This window comes from Pogoniulus pusillus, chromosome 29 (genome assembly GCF_015220805.1).
Source record: "Pogoniulus pusillus isolate bPogPus1 chromosome 29, bPogPus1.pri, whole genome shotgun sequence".
Classification (NCBI taxonomy): Eukaryota; Metazoa; Chordata; class Aves; order Piciformes; family Lybiidae; genus Pogoniulus; species Pogoniulus pusillus.
In genome coordinates this window covers 8,208,105-8,229,587 of record NC_087292.1, presented here as the reverse complement: position 1 = coordinate 8,229,587, position 21,483 = coordinate 8,208,105, and the positions used below count along the sequence as shown (strand labels likewise).

General features: G+C 46.9%; 1 protein-coding gene across 1 annotated transcript in view; it reads left to right on the top strand.

Moving 5' to 3' along the window:
- The first annotated feature begins 4,766 nt into the window (after positions 1 to 4,766).
- Positions 4,767 to 21,483, top strand: part of KCNB1 (potassium voltage-gated channel subfamily B member 1) — a 136,468-nt gene continuing 119,751 nt past the window's right edge. The window contains exons 1-2 of the mRNA XM_064167504.1: positions 4,767 to 5,455; positions 6,491 to 7,156. Of these exons, the coding sequence (XP_064023574.1) occupies positions 6,590 to 7,156 (567 nt within the window). The 5' untranslated portion in view covers positions 4,767 to 5,455; positions 6,491 to 6,589. The remainder of the gene's footprint in view (positions 5,456 to 6,490; positions 7,157 to 21,483) is intronic.

Below are 21,483 nucleotides of genomic sequence, written 5' to 3'. Positions count from 1 at the left end.
AATTATATTGATCTAGTTCCTGCTACATCCCTATTTATGTCTTTTGTTCAGAGCTGGAGCTTCATCTTCCTACCTGCATCAGCAGCTGCCCTATGGCATCTGCAGCTCCTTGCCCGGCTGTGCAAGGGAGCTTCCCCACAAGCCAGATTCCCCCATGGCTGGGATCCCAGCTAGGCTGCCTCCCCCAGCTTCCAGATGGATTTCAGCCATTGGGAGAGCTTAGGGAGTGCAGACATCACCTTCTGCCCATGAATTCCTGGCAATGATACTGCATTTAGGTCCTGGCTCTCTGAAAGACTGCCCAGTTTGAAGGCAGTCAGCGTGGAGCTGGCTTGCCACAGTCCCTGTAGAGTGAAAACAGCTGCAGTGCTATTTGCTGTCCTCAGCAGCTGGGAAGAAAGTGGTCTGGATGGCACTTGGTCACCCCTGCAAGAGACAGGTCACATCTCTGGCTGACCCCTGTAGCCCTGCTGCCATCTCTCCTGACTGGTGGCAAGGTGACTAATGTCAGCTTCCAGCCCTTCACAGGGGCTCATAAACTCGCAGCTGCTGAATAAGAGCAAGTCCAGCTGCTTTGCAGGGCTCACTGCTTAGAGATAAATGCCAGATAACATATTATAGGCTGCTGGATTTCTCTTGGTGGCAGTCCTGCCTGAGCAGCACAAATCAGGAGAATGAAACAACTCCCTTGGCCCTTCTTGGTGTGAAGGGACTGGTGGAATCCTGATGCCACCAGTCCTTCCTGGGCAAGATGAGGATCTGGGACTCCAAGGATTTGGCCTATGGTATTGCAGGTAGGACAAAATTAGTTTCTCAGCTCATTTTGTAAATTCCTTAGCAGATGGGTAACAGGGACAAAATACTTTACTAAGGGCATTTCATACCTCAGCCATCAGAATTGCTCATGTATTTTTCCTCCCTGAAGGTGTATTTGGTTTCAATCTCAATTTGAACAAGACAGACAGATCCCATGGGTGATGTTTTACACACCCAACCACATTAGGGAACAGGTTGATGCTTCCGTAGCTTTCAGTCAGTCTCCCAGGCTCATCAAACTGAGAGGAAAGGTGGGTCTGATGGAGCCATCCTTGGGAAGAGGGTGTGGGCTTGTGGTCAGTGAGAGCAGAGAGGAGACTTAATAGATACACAGATGGAAATGCACATCCTGGAAAGGGTAGAAAGCCGGAGCCAAGAGGAATGGCTCTGAACACTTTTTGTGAGAACCTGAACCAGAGGCTTCTCTGATAACCAGTTGGCACTGATGTATTTCCTGCCCTCTTCCTGAAGGCTACAGGAGCCCAGGGCTGACTAAGCACCAAGAGCCACTCTCAGAGAGAAGCCAGGCAAGCAGTGATGCTGCTCTGATCTGCCCCTCCTTGAAGTGGCAGAAGGGAGAGAAACCTTCTGCAACCGAGAGAACTTTGGGCACTTGTGAGGCTTCAAAATGCATCTGAAAAGTTTAGGTAAGCTGAAAATTTCAGCTCTTTACAGGACAGGGTCGACATGAGGCTACTGTCCTCCCAAACATGAGAAAAGGCTGCCTTCACCTTCTACAGGGCTGCCCAGGGCTGCCTTCTCTCTTCTACAGCTCACACAGTTGTCCTCTGCCAAGGGGCATTTGCTCTCTTGTCCCTGATGAGACCTCTGTCCTCTTCCTCTCTTTTTCTCTTGTTGTTGCAAATATGCAGTCCAGCAGCTTAGTCCTCCTCCCAGATACTTCAGTGCTTCTCTGAGGCCCCAGAGAGTGTGGCAGAGGTCAGGTTCTGCTTTCTGGACCAGAAAGCTGATATGGACTTAAAAGTAAAGATTAACAGTTTAGGAAAGGCATTATTTTACCATGGTGAGAGGATGATCTGCCTGAGGGCTGGAATGAATGGTAGAGCCTGCTGGGGGCACAGGCCAGGGGCCAGAAAAGCTGTGGCTACCAAGGCTTCCCTTTTGCCCACAGAGCTGCTCCTCTGTGGCAGCATGAGTTGGCAGCTACAGCTAAAGTCCTCCAAAGGGGCTTCCAGCAAGGGAGAACGTGATGATGAAACCCAGATGCTGCTATTACCATCCAGGCTCTGCCTCTTTAAGATTCATTTTTGGATTGTATTTTGCTGTCTGCCTCCAGTATTTTTCCCTAGCATTCCAGTATTTCCACGCTCCTGGGCTGTCGGTAGCACAAGGCACTCCACACTCTGCCTCAGCCCTTTGTGACTTCTAAACAATTGCTACAGATCTCTGCCAAGAAACCTGATACTTTTTTTCCACGTCTAGGGAAAAGGATTTTTGACTATAAAAGAAAATTTCCATTGTACCTAAAGTGTTTCTGGTCTGGAAAGAAAATCCCTGGAAACTAAGGAATCCTTAAAGGGAGATAATAGGAAACACTCAGTAACAGAGACAGGCTATTGTGTGCGACTGCCTTTCGCACTCATGAGGACAAGTACAAGGCCCTTGGGCTGCAAGAACAATGCAGGTTATTGTTACATCCTATAGCTCATTGTAGAATATGAACCCCAGCATCCCCTCAGCATCAAGAAGAAGCCAAAACTCCGCGGACCACCAAAGGTGCTGTGCCCATCTCTGTTGGAAACCCATTGTTACACATTCCACATAGCATTGCTGTGATGAGGCTGGGCCCTTGTTTAAGGGTGAGGAGCTTTCCTTTTCTCGTAGCCTTTTGTTTTCCCACGACTAGTAAAACGAGGCAAATCAGCCTCACTTCCTGCTTCAAAGGACGGATGGGAAGATGCCAGACTGTTGTACAGGCCTGGGTGTTCATGAAGGCATGATACTTTCCCCTGTGCAGACAGAGAAGTGCCTGCAGATCAGCACAGAGATATTTCCACACTTAGGCTCAGCCTATTTCCCTGTTGTGCTCAGCAAACACTGTCTTATAGTTCTTTTCTGCATGGCAAGTAAGATTTAGATTATAGGTTGGACTCAATGATCTTGAAGGTCTTTTCCAACCTGGTTAATTCTGTGCTTCTCTGCTATCTGCATACTGACTGCCAGCCCAGGAAAACATATTTGCCATACTCTGCACATTTCCTCTGAAGCATTTGAGGTTTAAGGTGTTTCCTTGTCAATAACTGCTGCAATATCTGGAAAGGAACAGGGTTTGCCACAGACTGCATTTGGCTGGTTCCATGAGCTGTGGAATTAATGAACCATATACTAAGTTTACAGAACCTCAGGGCACAAAACTGTGAAAGGAATATCCAAGCCAAGAGTGGGCCTGGTAACCTTGAGGAAGAGAGTGCAGGTTGCACACTTCTGCATCCTCAGGCCTGCACTGCCCCTTGTTAACAAATTTTCTTTCATGGGACAAGAAAGGCAGCAAGGAGCAGATGTCCTGGTGTGGAGCTGTACTCTTTTCTCCCCAGACTTCTACATCACCCTATGCACCAACAGCTGAAGGGTCTGACCTGAGCAGAGCTCCCTCTCACAGCTTCCACCTGAGGCTCCAGTGTGATTTTCCAGTGCTGACCAGAAGATGTGTGTGTAAAGGTGAGCATGCAGCGGTAGAGGAGGCTGTGCTTCCATGCTGCTCCTTCACGTGCCCTCCTCCTTGCCTGGCTCTCCAGCCTCTTGGCAGAACACGTGAATGACAGTGGCAGGGTAGCAAGAGTGATGCAGAAAGATACGAATGACCTGCTAATAAATCCAAGCTGCCTCTCTCCCAGTGATCGAACCGTGCTGATTCTCCCTGCATTAGGCTGCTTGTAATTTTCCCTCCCACCATCCTCTTCCCACAGAAAAGGGCCCTGCATTTCTCATAAGAGAGGGCCCCGAAGGTCAGTGCTAACAAACCTGCTCTCTTGCCAGCTAGAAGTTTCAAAGCACTTCCTAATTGTTAACAGGTTTGACTCCCAAGGCTTAATTAGGTGTTTTCATCTCTGCTCCCAAGGCTTAATCAGGTGTTTTCATCTCTGCTCTAAGAGCAGCAAAGTAGGGCCTGCAGGTGAGATGATGAGAAAGCACAACGAGAACTGAAATACTCTGGATACTGCCTGTAGGTTTTCATTGCATACAGGGAGCCACTTCAGTGAAGAACTGGAATAGGATTTAGGTGACCAACAGGTTTTATTCTCATTTCTCCCTTCCACCTCCCTTCAGGGTGATCTTGCTTTTCTCTTAATTTCCTCTTTACAAGGAGGAAAGTAGTGTCCACTTCTTGCTAGAAATTGTGAAACATACAGAGGATATACCATTGTGAGAGGGTCTGGAGAGACACAAACACCATTTGGCATTTCAGAAAGCTATCTCTAAGAAAGGTGTGGACATTCAAACACCAAATATAATAGCATAACACAGAATCACAGGATGATACAGGTTGGAAAGGACATCTGGAGATCATCTAGTCCAAGTTCCCTGCCAAAGCAGGTTTGTCTAGAGCAGGTTGCACATAGCATTGACATTGTGTACACTGGGCAACAGGAGCCAGGTGGGAGCTAGAAAGAGAACTATAGAAAGTGCAGAAAAGCAGCACTGAACATTTTTTCCCTAGTCAGTCACATAAAGTCAGACACACAAAAACCCAACCAAACAAAAAAAAAACAAAGTTTGTTGCTATTCCTTCTATGTGATCTGCAATTGTATGCAACTATTCTGAGAAGGGCCCTTTCCTTTAACAGGGGCTGATGGTGTGAGGAACAGGGCCAGCTTCATTCCTCACACAGAGTGTTGTGCAGCCTTATTGAGCTCAGCTGCTCCTGGCTCAGCGAATCAGGCCTGGAAGGCAGCAGGGGCCCTGCTGAGCTTATTCTCACTGTCTGCTCATCATTTGTTTTCTGGCACCAATCCCTGCTCCTGTTTTCACGGGTGGTACCAGCGGGAGCTGGAGGATGGTGGAAATAACGCCATTCCTTCTAAAAAGGCTGCTGCGGCTGTCCCCCAGGTGTTAGGTCTGTTGCGGGCTCCTCCCCAGCTGTAAATCAGCCCTGGGGCGAACGTGCCCGGCTAGGAAAGTGTTAACTTGCCCTGCAATGCTGCATCCCAGCTCACGGTGGAGCTGCCTTCCTCTCTTCCACCCCCAACTTCCAATTCACTCCAAACAACTCCGGGACAGAATTGCAGGGAAAAGCTGGAGGCTCAGACTAGACTTGTTGATCTCCGTTCCGAGGCAGCAGAAGGAAGTACCGGAGCTTTCCTTTGTGTCTGCACGGAGAGAGGGCTGGGGAGGCGGGGGCAGCTGCGGCTTCGGGTTGATTGTAGGCAGGATCAAGGAGCTGCAGCTGAGCGAAGGCCTTGAAAAGCTTCCTGCCAAGAGATCCGATTTACCTCGTTTCCCTTCCCCTCCCCCTGAGCTCCGTGGACAGCCGGGAGCGCCGCCGCCATCCCTCCGCCTTGAGGCTGCCCGCGGGGGGATGCGAGCGGGGCCGCCCCTGCTGCCCGCCCCGCCGCAGGATGTAGCCGCCCTCGGCCCCGCACAGCCCCGCACCGCCTCGCTGGGATCCCGCAGGAGGAGGTAGGTGAGGGCCGGGTTCGGGTCGAGAGAGGGGAAGTGCAGCGGCTGCCCAGAGGCTGTGGGGGGATGCTTCGTTTTTGTGGCTGGGGAAAACCTGACTTGGCGGGGAGAGGGGCCGAGCACCCGGAGGTGTGCCGGCTGGGCGTGGAGAAGCCGTTCCTTTCCGTGCAGGGGTTTCTCTTCGTGCCATCTTGTGTAAGCAACAGTGCTCAGGGGTGTCACAAGGCGCCCGGCTCTGCGAGCAAGGCTCCGGGTTTTGCCTAATTCCGGTTCCCGATGCTTTCCTCGTTATGCAGGGGTCGGCGTGGGATGTGCGGAGAGGGGTCCCTGGGCAGGCAGTATCGTTAGAGTGGCTGGAAATGCCCCCTCTTCCCTTCCCTAGCTCTTTCCTCGGGGAAATCTGCAGAACAGGAGTTAGAAAAAGCCTCCGCCTCTCGCTGCAGCCTCAGCGGCTAGGCAGGGCGAGGGGCACCGCTCCGAGGAGCGGGGGCTGACCCGTTTGGATCGTAGGGACGGTCCGCGATCCGGCAAGGCTCCTCTGCGGGGCCGGACGCTCAGGGGACGGTCGTGGCGGGGCCGGTGCGCTCCGGGATTGGAGACAACGTGCCATGCCGCCCCTGCCTAGCGGCCCGGGGGCGAGCGGCACTTGGGCTACCTCTGTGTCCTCCTCGACCAGTCAGCACTTCCCTGCCGTTTGCTAGCAGAGGCCCCAGCCTCCCAGCTCCCCCGGCCGAGGCGTGCAGGGGGACACCCGGCCGCCGCCCGGGGGAGCTCGGCGGCAGCGGCGGCGCCGGCACGTGGGAGCGGGCGGCCTTCAGCACCGCGGAGAGCGCGCGCCGAGGCGCGGCTCAGCACCGCGAGGCGGAGAGCACCGCGAGGCGGAGAGCACCGCGAGGCGGAGAGCACCGCGAGGCGGAGAGCACCGCGAGGCGCAGAGCGCCGCCGCCCCCGGAGCCGATTAGCGCGGCCGGGCGCGGGTCAGGGCGCGGGGCGCCGGCCGGGTGCAGCGGGACCCATGGTTGGCCTCTTTTACAGCTCTGGGGCATGGAGGGCAAGGAGAGGTGAGCAGAGCCGGCCCCCCAGCGCCCTGCCCCACGCCGCACCTTGGAGCGTCCAGACGGAGGGGGACCAGCGATGCCTCTGGGGATGAATAAGCATGGATCTCGCTCTACTACCTCTTTGCCTCCGGACCCCACAGAGATCGTCAGGAGCAAGGCCTGCTCCCGAAGGGTCAAGCTCAACGTGGGGGGCCTGGCCCACGAGGTTCTCTGGCGGACCTTGGACAGGTTGCCACGGACCAGGCTGGGTAAGCTCAGAGACTGCAACACGCACGACTCCCTCATGGAGATCTGTGACGACTACAACCTGGAGGAGAACGAGTACTTCTTTGATAGGCATCCTGGGGCATTCACCTCAATCTTGAACTTCTACCGTACTGGCAAGCTGCACATGATGGAGGAGATGTGTGCCTTGTCCTTCAGCCAGGAGCTAGACTACTGGGGGGTGGACGAGATCTACCTGGAGTCCTGCTGCCAGGCCCGCTACCATCAGAAGAAGGAGCAGATGAATGAAGAGCTGAAGAGAGAAGCTGAGACGCTGAGGGAAAGGGAAGGGGAGGAATTTGATAACACTTGCTGTGCAGAGAAAAGGAAAAAGCTCTGGGACCTCCTGGAGAAGCCCAACTCCTCCGTAGCGGCCAAGGTAAGAGCTCTACATTCTTCCACAGACCTTGTCTGTGTTGTCTTATGACTGGTGACACTTACAGGAGGTGTTGTCCTGCTACATTTGATTTAGTGTTTAGGCACTTGTGGCTAGATGCTGCCAATAAGGTGTAGAAAACCTCTTGGATGCAAACAAGTTTTAACATATCTTTTGCCAGTAGTCTGAAAGGGATCTGCTTTGAGCTCCCCTGTGGCAGCCAGGGATGCTCCATGTGGGAACAGCTCTAATGGCCTGTGGGTCAACATACACTGATTTGTGTGGCTGGAGGTTGTAAAGTTGTTATCCAGTGGTGTCTTGGTGCATTTTGTAACGTTTTGTTGGGCTTAAAATGTGTGACTCCTACTGCTTAAAAAACCTGGCTTGTAAGATGTGGAAATCTACTTGAACTCTTAGACCTAGGACCAGTCAGTAAACAATGCCTTCCCTTCTAGAGCTTCATTTAAAATGTTATGATGAAATGCACCTCCTACTTATTTGTTCTGTGCAAGCCTGGGTCTGCTGAAGCTGGTGTTGGAGTTTAATCTTTTACCTAATTCCAGCCTACATTGAGTTTTCCTGTGCAATACTACTGCAGCTCTGTCTCTGTCAATAGTTGAAGTGCTGCTTGCTCTTAAGTTGGTGCCAGTGCAACAGATCTACCTGAACACATTTGGGAGATTAAGATTTATGTTAGGAGAAACCAATGTCAGAGTTGGCTTTGATAATCTAGCTGTCTCACGTTAGTCATGTATTCTTTAGTGAGGAAATTCTTGATGAACACAGTGATTCAGTAACCATGGGGACAAAAGTGAAGGGGAAGAGGTTGAAACTGTGGGATGAATAACTGAAAAGCATTAGAGACTGAGCAGTAGGGACCAAAATTTGAATTTTTTATGTACTGGTGTCTTCATAGTATGGCAAAGAAGTAGAACAAGGCCTCAGCTGCTTCTAATGTCACATCCCTGCTGTACACATGTTTGCAAATGCAAACCTTATTTCCATCTCATAGGAAGCCTGGCTTTGGTGGGCTACTTATGAAAGCAAACTACTTCTTCTTTCCCACTCTTTTCTCTTGTCAAAATGTTGCACATCATGAACCAAAAGCAGGTCTGAAAGTTTGGGGAAGGGATTTTATGAAGTGTGGAGCTAAATGGCTCATTCTGGCAGGGGAAGGGAGAGACATGGTCAGCTGCTGAACCGATTATCACTTTTTTAATGACAAATGGAGCCCCAGAATGTCTTTTTCTCTCCAATGGCACAGATGACAGTGTGCTGAATGCATTAATCATTTATAAGGCTCCTTTGGCACAGTCCTGGAATCCTGAAACAGGCCCCGGGCTTTGCTGTCTGTGGCACTGACTCAAAATCCATTAGAGACTGTTGATGTTCATGATTTATTGTATATGAGCAGGGGGTCATTCTTGCCAAATAAGTGTCTTTTGTGATTTATAAATGAAATACACTCCAGCTTTATTTTCTCAGAAAATTCTGAGAGTAAATGCAGTCAGCATCGCAAGCTCTGCATTAATTGAAGTGAATGGCAATGTGTTGTTATCCTTCCCATTTAAAGCTACCATTCTGTGACTTCATTATGGTAATGAAAATGGTACTGTGTGTTTTCAGGCCTCAAATATTCCAGCAGTTCCCAAACACAGATTGCTACTCATTGCAAGTGGAGCAAGAAAGATGAGCGTGATGAACAATTAGCTTACCGGGCAGGGACAGAAGAGCTGCTAAGCCTAGTCCTTATCCGATTTTCTCCCTGATGTTGGATAGCTTTTCTCTCATGCTGGAGTATACCCTTCACTCTGATCACCTTCATGAGAGTTCATTTCACATATTGGGTAGGCTGGACATAGTCTTCAGCTTTTTATGGAAGAACGTGGGGAGAACTTGGCAGTCTGACCCACTATCTGACCTACCCAGCTGTGCCCAGGCTTTGTTTTACATTGCATTTTCTAAATCTGAGCCTCTGCCTGATAGCTCCTGGGCAGCTTTCCTCATCTGTCTGCTCAGTGGAGCACTTTCACTGAGGCCATGAGCCTTCAGGAACTTCTTTCACCTTTTCTAAAGCCAGACTCTATCTGTCTTGCCAGGTCTGGGAGCTCAAACTGTTTCTCTAGGAAGGGAACAAAGTAAACTATTCTGAGGTTTAATGACTGACTCTGAAGGACCTGAAGTCACTGCTGGGAAAAGTCTGTGCTACTCTTGTTTATTCTTTTTCTTCAAAGTTGTGCCACATGGTGTAAAGCTTTTTTCCATTCAAATGTAACAAATACATTCTCCCTTCATGTTTCCTTTAAGAAGTCCAGAAAATGGCTACAAATGCAGGCGCTCACTCAAAACCACCTGTAGCCCCTCTATAAGCCATGCCCTGTCATCTAACTTCTGCTCCAGCACGGTGTCCTTTCTGCTATTCCTGTTTGTAGTTTAGTAGCTCTGCACAACACCCCACCTGACTCTTTCATAACAGCCTACTGCAGAACTTCTCATAGTTATAGTGGGACCACTTAAATCCTGAGAGCAAGCTGTTTGCTATTTGTGGTTGGGTTTTTGTTTGGTTGTTGTTTTGGTTTCTTTTAAATCAAATTGTATGTGATGTACCTCAGGGTGGAGAATGGCATTCAAATGAGAGACAGTCTCCTAAACCTTATTTTTTCTTTTTCTTTTATCCACTCAGGATTTATCTATATCTCTTGACTGATCTGTCTGGGTTTTAAACTAACCACCTCATGGCAAGCAGCGTCTTATTTATGTGTGGTGCCTCACCCTGTACGTGACTGGAAAGAGCACTGCTGAATTTTATCATACCCACTCTTTGAGAGCCTCCAGATTTCTACGGTGAGGCATCAGACAGCTGTTGATATCCTGACTCACTGCCTTGTTGCCCCCTAGCACTAGAGAGGGCTATTTGCTCATTTCCTATGATGTTGCAGTCCCTTGCAGCTGTAAACAAAGCTGCACCATCCTTGTGTGAGGTGCCATGAAGGTGTGGGGCAGCACCTCAGCTCTTCCCCATTATCAGGCTATGTGAGATGCACCCAAACAATTCTACCCACTTATCTATTGAAGTCAGAGGCACTTACTTGTGCTGTACTCCTTTGTGTTCACCTTGCCCAGTGGGAAAACCCCAATGCATAGAACTGAGGACTGACTCTTTCTCAAATGAAAAAAAAACAACATTTAACAGGCAGTTATTTAATAAAACTCTTCATTTCTCTCTAGCCCTGCAAGATACTTTAAGGGATCTATTTCTCCTGCTTCCTGTGACTTTATTTGCTTGCATATCCCTGAGAAATACTCACTGCAGTCCTTGTGGATGCTTCCTCCTCTTCCTTCAATCACTGCTTTTGCATATTCCTGCTTATTTTTATCATTCTCCCAGTCTCCCTTAACAGTTTGGTGGTTGAGCTTTGTGTGGTGGCTTTTTTAAATAGCATACTTTGGTGTACTCGCAACATCCATTTTTAACCATAGATGACTCTCTGGTGCTCACTTCTGTCTGGATTTACCCTGGATGAAGATGAGGTGCAGGTATTTTTCTGGAGTAGTTATTACATTTTTTTTTTTGTGTGGTATTTTTCCTCATAAAAGTAAAGCAGCTCTCCAGAAGCCACAAGGAACTGCTCTTTTCTTTTGGGGCTTAGTGTCCATGGCAGAGCAATGGTGATTAGCAGTTCTCCAGCACTTGGGTTTGGGCTTTTAATCTTCATTACTCTTTCCTTGGCCAGTGCTAAGCCTGGGCACCTGGTTTCTGTCACCCACAACCCAGCTAGCAGCCCTGGGTTTTGCTTATATCTGTGACTTTCATGTTTCTGATGCAGCTACTGCCTTGGGTTTTCTGCTATATGTAAGGGACTTTTCCCTTCATCTGAAGAAAGCCTTTGGAGATTCTCAAAAGCAGAGCCTGTAGTGGTTGTTTTCTGCTAACCAAGCTAGTTAGAGTATGTGGGTCTACCTGCCTGGTGAGGCATTCCCACCCCTCGGGACAGCCAGCCTGGCAGGAAATCCAACTAGGCTTCACAACATCCTGCAAAAGCACAGACTGCAGTTGTTCCATGCTTCCCAGAACAAACAAATAATAAATTAGACCAACTCAACATCTTAATTAACTTTTATGATCTTGGAAATCATCTCATCACCTGTACCTTTCCAGCAACTCTGCAAGACCATTGCCCTTTTTGCCTCTTAGGAGGAAAAGAAATCCTTTCTTTAGCCCTTATAAATTATTTGCCCAATCAATATTTGAGCAATTAGTGTTGCATGGGGTAGGGGGTGGGGGGAAGTCTGCTCGTCTTACAGACTCCTCTGCATGTGCTGGCTTCATCTATTTTTCTCTTACTGTCTTGAAGGCTGAGAAAAAACACGATGACATCACCTACTTTTTGCAAAAAGCTTCTCTGCATATCTGCATGTCAAATAGGATGTGCACTTCCTCTCCTCCTCTCTGCCTCCACTTCCCACTTGTCCCTGTCCTGTTGGGAGCTCAGCTGCAGCAATTCCTCTGTTCTGGCAGGCTACTTATCCTTTGCCCTGTTCCTACTATGCCTTTGCCAGTGCTATAATATCTCTTTTATCCTTGAAAACATGCATCCCCAATTCAGTAATCTTATTATGCATGCCTCTACATTTGTTGAACAGCTTTTCCTGAGCTGCCCACTGCTCTCTGCTGTTAATCTCTGGATGCATTGCTCAGGGATTGGGGAGGTTGCTCTGTAAGGTTTTTTTCCTTATTATTGTTGATAGTAGTGACAAAATAAGAATGATAAAGCCTCTTGGAGATGCATTCGCTACATCTAGAGCGTTCTTCCCCCACATGGGCTTTCTATTCCTGGCCCTCCCTTATGGCATGCAATTTTCATTCATCTCTAGACCTGCCTGAATTTAGCATTCAGCAGAGGAAACCTCTCTCCCTAATTGAAGGGGTCACATCTGAGCCATATCTTGTCTGTCTCTGAGACCTCTATCACAGGGCAGATGTTGACTTTGCCTGTAAAGTCATCTTGCTCATATTTTGCTTGCATTTGTGAGTTTCCTTTTCCTGATGCAGCTACTGCTTTGGCTTTTCTACTATATATGGGAGACTTCACTTCTTCCAAAGTAAGCTCTTGCTTTGGAGATTCTCAAAAGTAGAGCCTCATTCCAAAGTCTTTCCCCTGGGCTCAGGGATTTGCCACTTTGATCTACAGCTTATTGCTGGGTTTCTAGCACAGCACTGTCCTGTGGACACATAAACAATTGCTGTTCTGTATCAATTTTTTTCCATCCTGCAGCTCTTTTCTGGGTGTTTATCCTTCCAGTGGACTTCTTAAATCTTTTGTTTGGGGAGCTCTAATTCTGATGTTCACTTCACTGCAATGTGCCCTTTGCTTCTCTCTGATGACCTTCCCACAATATATTGCTGTGCTGTCAGTTCTCAAAACTCCTCTGCACTACAGCCTCCCAGCTTGGGAGGGAGAGGAAAAATACTCCTAGTAATATTGCCAGGCTGGTAATTATGTCTGGTGATTCTTCCCTGGCCCTAAAGAATGTTACTGGGAGTCCCTACAACACAGGAGACATCCTGGCCATGACTTGGGCTTGTTAGTCTCTCACATCACGTGTTATTTCTTGGGTGGGATGCATCTGCCAACAAGAAGATTGTGCTAAGCTCTCCAGATGAAATCCTCACCCTTCGAAGGTGATCCTTTCTCCAGACCTGTTACTGCAGCCCTGAGCAGCTCTTGTATCCAGGCAGACAGCTGCCTGAAAATGACTTGAATTCTACAGTTTGCAATCCAAGCCATCAGGTCTGCAGTCTCTAAATGATTTGATAAAAAGGAGAGGTAAAATTGTTACCTCAAGTAGTTATTTTGATATACTTGTGATACAGTCCACAAAGTACATGTACATATAAGCATAGCTGTGGATTTTAAACTTTTCTGTTACTTTCTGCTAGGAGAGCCTGAAGCAGGTTTGTGGTCCTCCCTCAGCCTAAGCATTGATATCTCTCAGGAGGGAAGTGACAAGCTTACATGCTCAGGCTGAATTCCTTAGAGGATCTGTGCTATAGACGTATAGTTGATGCTATTTTTAAAGCACCAGCTCTCATTTGCACCTTTGAGGAAAAAAATCTCTCTGAGAAATTAATTCCCCTCACTGCTCAGCGCTCTCCCATCCTGCTCAGCCAGTGAGCAGACATGGTTTAAGGTACCACCATCTCCAGACAAAAAGGCAACAAATCTCACAAGGATGGAAAGTCCGTGTTTTATCAGCTGTAAATACAGAGGTTTTGCAATAATTGGACTTGTAAGAAGTGTGCTGGGCCTGATCCTCCCAGGAGATGCCAGCATGGTGTAACACTCACACAGTGTGGGTGCAGCTTAGGCTGGTACCTGTGCGAAAGCACTCATGCGCTGTTGAGCCAAGCTTGCCATACCCAGTGGGTGAGCGCTGACTCCAGTGGCGCTCAGAGTTTGCTCTGCAGAGGGGCTCCTAAGCTGGGTGGAAAAAGTAAATTTCTTAATTTAATTTTAAACCCAAAACATTTTCTTCTTACACAATGGGATAAATAGCTCCACCATCACATTTCTGGTTTTGCCTGTTCCTCTTGATCCTGAAGATCACAATTTTCTTTTGCTTTCTCTTGACGTAAATGCCCTCATGGAGGGGAATAATCCAATGTTACTTATACAACATGAACGTTGCTATTTATCATTGCTGATGGCAAAATATTTATGTCAAAGAAAGTTCACAGCTGATCACTTGGTTCTTATAATAAACACAGTCGATATGATTTATTCCATGGAGATGTCTGGCAACAACAGAGAAGGCACAATGTGGCCAATGAATGTAAGACATTAATATTAGCCTTCTCTGAAAAAGCTATACATGGAAGCTATATGTTGTTACTGCTTCTGCTACATTAGGGCAGATGAAGATCAGACCCTTACTCTTATGGTGGCTTCCCAGTTTCTTTCCAAGACCTAGAGGCTCAATTCCATCACAAGCTGGGTTGGCTTCTCAAGTGTTGTGATAGAACTGGGAGCACCAGCACTGTGGTACAGCAAGAGCTGAGTTCAGTTTTGGAGGTCGCTGTCCTTGTGGGGCAGAATTGCTTCAAGATCCGAGTGGGTAAATGGGCTCTGTGTTTCTCTGTGCCATGGACCTATGAGCTGGCAAGAGCTCAGGGAGCCTTGCCCCGCACCCTGGCACTTAACTGTCGTGCCTGAGCTGCTTTAGCTTTGCCATTCTATCCTTAAGATGATCTTGCCCTAAGTTTAGTCCTTAGGGCAGTAGCCACATGTTCACCTCCTGGTGTTCTCAATTACTCAGTACAGCAGAAGTAAACCTTGTAGGAAGCTTCCCCTGTGAGTTTGCCTGCTCCAGAGTTTCTCTTTGCTGTCCTAGCTTTTCTTGGCCTCCCCTGTCTGCTTTACAACCTGACACTAAAGAACATGCTCACCAGTAGGACTCAGGGAGATCTCTTTCTGATTTTTAATGAAAATAATCTACTCTTTATTCCAGAGCAAGCCTAGAAAAGCTTCCTTGGCATCCCTAGGCAAGCACCATGTGTTTGTGCCTGCCATTGCCCTTCCCAAAATGTTATTCTCTGGGTCCCCCACTAACACCAGCAGCCCCAGTCCTGTTTCTCTGGAGGGTAAAAATCCAATTGAATGTAATGGGAACAGGTGAGCATTACAATGTCTGTGCTCATCAAGCAAAGCTCTCCAAGTGCTTTGAAAAGATGTCTTAGTTAAGGCAGGACAAACCTGTGATATACATATTATCCACACCTCAAAGTGGTGTTCATTGCCCAAGGTCAGTGGGGAGGGCTAGAGCTGTGGGGAGACCCTAGCTTTCTCCTGTCCCATATTGCCAGTACACCTTAATGGTATAGATCAGCTTCCAGCAGCCCCTGTCAGCTGCCTGCAGTGAGATATCACACAAGGAAAGGTCCTGGCAATCCTCTGACAGCTTATCTAAGGGGAAAGAGTGAGAAACTGAACCTCTTCTTGTTTCAGCAGAGGCATTCCTATATAAATGAGCCTAACCTGCATGAGTATACCCCAGGAAAACTTTGTCATGTTTGAGGAATGAGTGGGTACAGGAAAACAGCACGTTTCCTCTGGTAGGTGTAAAAGCAGGTCTGTACTGGGGCACTTTCAGTGCTCTCTGGTGCAGATCTGGATGTAGAGAGGGGACATCATGAAATGTTTTGAATAGCAAGAGTGTAGATGTTAGACTACATACAAAAATCTATACTGACAAGTGGTAAATCCCAATACATAGCCCATGCGGTCTGTGTTGATGTGTATGCACATATGCTGTGTTAAAATTGCCCCTCCACGTGGGAATTCTTTTGCACCAAAGTTAACCTCTGTAAGGAAGATATTTATTTTCAATTAAGAACTAATCCTAGCAATCAGCTCCCCTTTGGGCACAGCAGACATAACAACTAGAATATTACTCAACGGGAGCAGTGTCTCCTCAAATCAATTGCCATCTTTGATGCAAGGTTATCTGTGTGAATGCCAAGGTCAGAGCAGGAGTTTCTTGATAGTTTGGAGGTTCCTTTCAGCATGGCCTTGAAGATGTATTGATGGTTTCAGGAACGTCCCCCTTTCCCCATTCATAATTCTCTCACAGAGCTGTTGTAATTCCTGTGAGTGTTTTTGGTGTACTTTGCAGCTATTCTGGTCCTGCAATGTGGACTGTTGGTCCAAGGGCTTAATGAATACTTAGTGACTCATATCCTGAGGTGCTGGCATTGCAGTGTAGGGAAGGTGGCCTTAACTCACTGCTCTGCCTCTTAGTCATGTGTCTGAAACCTGTGTTTGGATAAGAGAGATTGACAGCAAAGCAAAACCTGAAGTACTTGTGGTACCTGAATCTCATCTTGACAACATCTATCAGGCATCCATCTCACAACAAAAAGCTGATGTCAGTAACATGAGCTGGGTGAACAGTCAAAACAAATGGAAGGAACAATAATTTTAAGTTCAATTTTTCTGCAGTACATGATCAGTTGCTGACTTATTCAGTGCTGTTTGGACTAGGATTCGTACAGTCTCTAGCCAAAAGCACAGATTAGTTTTGTTTTATTTTATTTAAGTCCATTTGCTCTTGCTCATTTTTGAACAAATTGGAGCTGTAAATCTCATTTAAGGGCATAGACAGCATAAATACCAGAAATGCTCTCTCATTGCTACTGATGGACAAGACATTGCTAAAACATGATTATGCTGAAATTTTGTTTTATACTTAAGATTCTTTGTGAGCATCTTTTAAAATGCTCATTTTGCTAAAAGAATAAATGGAAGTTGTAAGCAAAGAGGTCTGTCTCAGTCTCACTACTTAGAAGTTTTTGTAAGGGGAGAAACTGTGGTAAGCATCCCTCCCAAGACACAGGACATCTTTTTCATGTGCCAGGTATGCTTTGCTTGGCTGGTACCAGTGGCACCTGATAGTGATATAACCTGGCAAGGGAAAATGATAGGGCAGAAAGCACCAAGCATAGCTCCTTTGTTCCAATGACTATGTCCAGTCTTAACCTTTTCTGCAGCAATTCAGCATCTGATGGTCCCTGGCTTTCTCCTCCTGGCATTTGAGTACATCATGTTTGTTTTCCAGTTGTCTTGAGGAGGAAAACAGTGCAGCTATCCTAATGTACTTGGAGGGAGTACAGTGAGACTAACTGGCTTCTCAGGGTCTCTGATGAACCAAGGAACAGAGTCATAATCCACCCCTAATCCCTGGGCCACTTTTGTGCAGCTGGGTTCTAGCCATAAGCATTCAAGAAGCAGCTGTAACACACCAGGGTTTAATGTTTCTGTGAAACTGCCTAGGAATCCACCTCAGATTTGGTTTCCTCATATTTCTGGGAATCTCGTTTGCATCTGGCACATTCTTAGCTCTGAAAAACTTCATTCACATGGCTGTAATTTTTCTGTTCTTCGAAATGCTCATTTAATGCTCTGCACAATTTCTGTTGCATTGCGTGCTTTTGTTATCCACCGTGATCACACATCAACCGATGCATCTGACCTCTTCCATTGTCGCTAGCTGCTGTAATATCCCTGTACTCATTCATATCTGGCCATTTCAAAAAGTTAGGGCTCACCAGGTGTCTGCACAGAAGAGGAACATAACTCACTTTCTGAGGCAGTATTTGCTGTCTGCTATCAGAAGAACCCGGGCTGAGTGGTGGATCAGAGAGCTTTCACTCCTTGTTTACTTATTTGTGCAGTTTTGGTAGATCTGTCTTTTCATAACATGAAAGTTAAATCTTTTTAGAAAATAAAAGGAAAAAAAGTGGTGTCTCCTCTCCTGTCAATATGCCTGAAGTTTATTAATAATACATAATAATTATACATTGCATTTCTTAGCTCCTTTCATCTGAGGATCTTGAAGCACTTCACAAACACTAATTAAGTAATCCTCATGACTGCCTCGTGCAGTAACTATTATTATGGATCTATAATGAAATGTGGCAGTACAGAAGAAATAGTAAATAAGAACATCTTCCAGATACAGGCAAGCGCATTCCTGGTCTGGGATAGTAAAACAAGCTGGAGTTGGAGATTTTGTAGCTATCTTTTGCAAGTCTGACTGTTGGTGTATCTGTGCTGTTGCATCTGAAGCTGACTGGTGCTGGACACAGTCTGAAGACAGCACTTAGGAGATTTTTTTTTCTGCTTAACACCTTATCACCTCTGCTAGCAAAGGGAAAGTTGCAACTGGCAGCAGAACTTGTGTCCCTGGTTGAAAGCAGTGGAGTTGGTGGCAGAGGGCTCTCTGTAAAGCAGCCCCAGCAGTGGGCTTTACTAATCCTTGCTTCAAGAGGGCTTTTCTTTGTCATCCTTTGTAGGAGGGGTCCCTGAGATGCAGCCCAGCAAGTGTATGTAGTGTCCTATTGGTGACACCTTGAAAGGTTTCTTTAACCCTCAGCAGACCGAGCTAACCACCATGGCTGTCACAGTAATGAGGTCTCTTCCAGTGCCCAGAGCTTTGGGTCCCTTGTGCCCATCTGGTGTCAGCACAGCCAGTTCCACCGAGGAGGCACCATGCAGGATGTGGTGATCTTCACACTTGAGCTTTTCATCTGATTACTCTCCTGCCTTCTCCCATTCCATAGTGAGCCACTACAGAGCTGCTCCCAGGCCAAGTGCTTTAACAAGGGAAGGAGCTAATGTAGCTCTCATCTACCTGTGCATAAAGCTTCTGGAAGTCCTGCACAGGGTGGACTGCAGAGCTCACCTTAGATCTTTCCCCTCAGCCCTTGGACTAAGTTGCATGAAGATCTATGTCTTATTACCTTGGCTGGTGTCACTTAGGGCTGGTTTTGGTCTCAGCACAGCTTTTGCTAGGGTAGAACAGAGATCAAAAACAAATAAATACCAATGTTCTGGCAGCATATGCCCACTCACTTTACAGCTTATTGCCAGTGAGCTGAATTAAACTTCAGTCAACATGTGGTTATTCTTAGCCTCTAATCTTCCCCAGGTAAGAGTGTGATTGATCTCAGCAGGTTTTGCAGCATTTAGCTGAGAAAATCCATGTCCCTTAAATGCATAACCTGTTATGACAGGGAAGGCAGGCTCATGCAGCAGCAGTTTGGGGTTGCAGTGTTCAAACACCTGCCAGTTTTTGTGATATATTCAATAAATTCTGTCACTTTGGGGAGGGAGGGACTATATGAAGGTGGTTTAGCCCAGTTTCCCAGGAGCCTTGAAGACCTTCTGGTACCACAAGCGCTCTCATATACATCAACCTCTAGTTTTACCTTCTGGAGGAGATGCAAAATGTCCTGACTGACATTTACTTGTAGCTTATTTTGACAAAGTTTGGGGCTTGTAGCTGACTCTAGGGACAGTGGGTCCTGCTTTTTGTTATTTTGAACCCTCAGGGTAAATCTGAAGCAGATGAGATGTGGTGTGCATGAAATCTGATTGATTCTTATTGATTTGGGGTTTATTAGCTCTGCCTCGACTGAAGCAGATCTTATCAAAGGGAGCTTTTCAGGAATGAGAACCTCACATCCTTCATGCCGTCCGAGGTACTGACGTATCCAACAGTCACCGTATGTTACTCCTTTCCTACTCCAGGTTTCTGTATGCTGCTCAGCAGGATAGGACAGGGCAGTTTCGGGCTGTCCTAGTAGAAATACTTCTGCCAAACGTAAGATGTGCTGCGTTGTAGATCATGTCAGATATCAGACTTCACTTCGCTAATCAATGTGATCGCGCTCTCTGTCTGTGTTTACACACAGTGTTATTCTATAGGAGTAACTTTAGCCTTCCAGCAATCCCAGGGAAAGGTCTCATTTAACACCTGCAGCTCTGGCCAAGGCCAGCTTTTACCTAGGCCACCTACCTACTAAAACATGAGACTTCCATCACAGTAGGCAAGCTTTGGGTCCCCTAGAGTGAGATCTGGTCTCTTTTTCCTCTCTGAAGACTCTGGCAAGTACGATTCCCTTATTTTTGTATGTCCATTAAGCTAAAGGAATTTGATAAAGTTTTTGGCTATGAATGAGTGGCCATGAATAAAACCCACTTGTTTTAGTAGTGATTTTAAAGATGCTCTTAAGAGCTCCTTGTAAAGTGGCTATGAAATAGTTCACTTTGCACTGTCTTCTGGAAAACTTCCTTCTTGGTCCAGATAACTTGGGCATGGGGATGCCACTTCCAGGAGTAACAGATATTCTTTATTTAATTAATAAACTCTTTGCAGGGAGCTCCAGCTCTCAGTTTGGTGTTTACCTAGCACTAACTGTGACACTGTTCTGACTCACAGCTTATGTATGCTACCTCAAAACGAGTAATCAAGATGATTTGCAGAGAAAACAAGAACTGCTGTAGAAAGGTATGGGGTTAGTTTCCATAACTATTAATTCCATAACCAAACTGTCCTGCTTCTTGAGGAGAAGTGGCTGAAGGGCAGCAGCATGCATCTGCCTGCTCCTCAACTGTGCAGATCCCCTCACCATCACTCGTTCGCTTAAACTCACATCCCAGTTTCCAGCAGGACTCTGAGCTGTGCAGAGAAGTGAGAGACTGAAGGACCTGTTTGGTCATCTTCCTCTTGCACAGAAACAGTGATCTCCAAAACAGTGAGTGGAGCAGCTATGGAGAGAAAGTTATTGTTTGGGCTGTCCCTGCTGAACTCACCTAAACTGGTTGCATCACAGGTTTTGTTGCTATAAACTAATCCTAAAGCAGCTGGGAAGCATTCCCCTAGATGCTCCATGCCAGTTGCAGTACATCAGTGCTTTGCTGATACTTTCCACCCAGATGTAATCTGTGGTCTGGAGTGGAGCAGACCTTGGCAGGCATGCGTGTGCTAAGGCAGGATGAAGAGCTAGATTCCACAAGCAGTTGCTGTGATTTAGCATGCAAATCAGGTAGCTGGGATACGCAAATGTGTCTTGCAGTTTATGGAAGCAATTACTTAATCTGTGTGTGGAAAAACAGGATAATTGTGTGCAAATTAGACGTATCATTGCATCTGCGCAGTTGTGGCAGTAAATGGTCAGCAAATCAGCTCCTTTCCATCAGCAGTTAATGACTATGTATCCATAGGGAAACTAAGTACCAAGTGGCTTCCCATTTTTATTTTCCCCCCCCTTTTCCATCAAGTCCTTAATCAGTTCAAGCCTCTGCTGTCAGTTCATCCTTTGCTCCTTGTATGATCACCCACTTGATGGAATATTTATTTCCTCTTTGTTTTTTGTTGGGCTGTTGTTTTTTTTTGGGGGGGGGATAAGCCATAAAGCTGGTGAAAGGCTCCTTCTTCTTGCTCATGATCTTCTGCATTTTGCAAGCCCCTCTTTAAAAGCCTCTTTCTTTCAGTAAAAGTCCTTTACCACTGACCTCTGCTGCAGTCCTTCTCAAAGTGTTTCTGGTGAGTCCAGTGAGTCAAAATTCAGCTTGATGTCCTTGAATGGAATGTGTGACCCCCACAGTGTCATACTGGCCTGGTCTGCTGTCCCTCCATGCAAGTGGGATTAAACTCCAAACTGAGATGGTCTTTGAGCAGTGAGATGGCTGGAACTGGCAGATCAGGGGTCATGACTTGGCTGTGACTTTCCTGCACAGATTCCAAAAGGACATTTTTCTCTCTTGTGCCTCTGCCCAATGTCCGCAAAAGGTGGAAAATCTCTCCTTGCTTTTCCCAGGCTGATCTTGGTAGGACATAAATCCTTTGGACACCACTTCTTTGCCTTATACTTGTACATTCAAGGGGCAAAACAAACAGTCTGTCTTTTCACTGCCCTGCTGGTACAGCATCATTTCTGCTTGTGTTCTTCAGAAGGAACAGAGATAAAGCTGAGTTTGGCCAGCTGT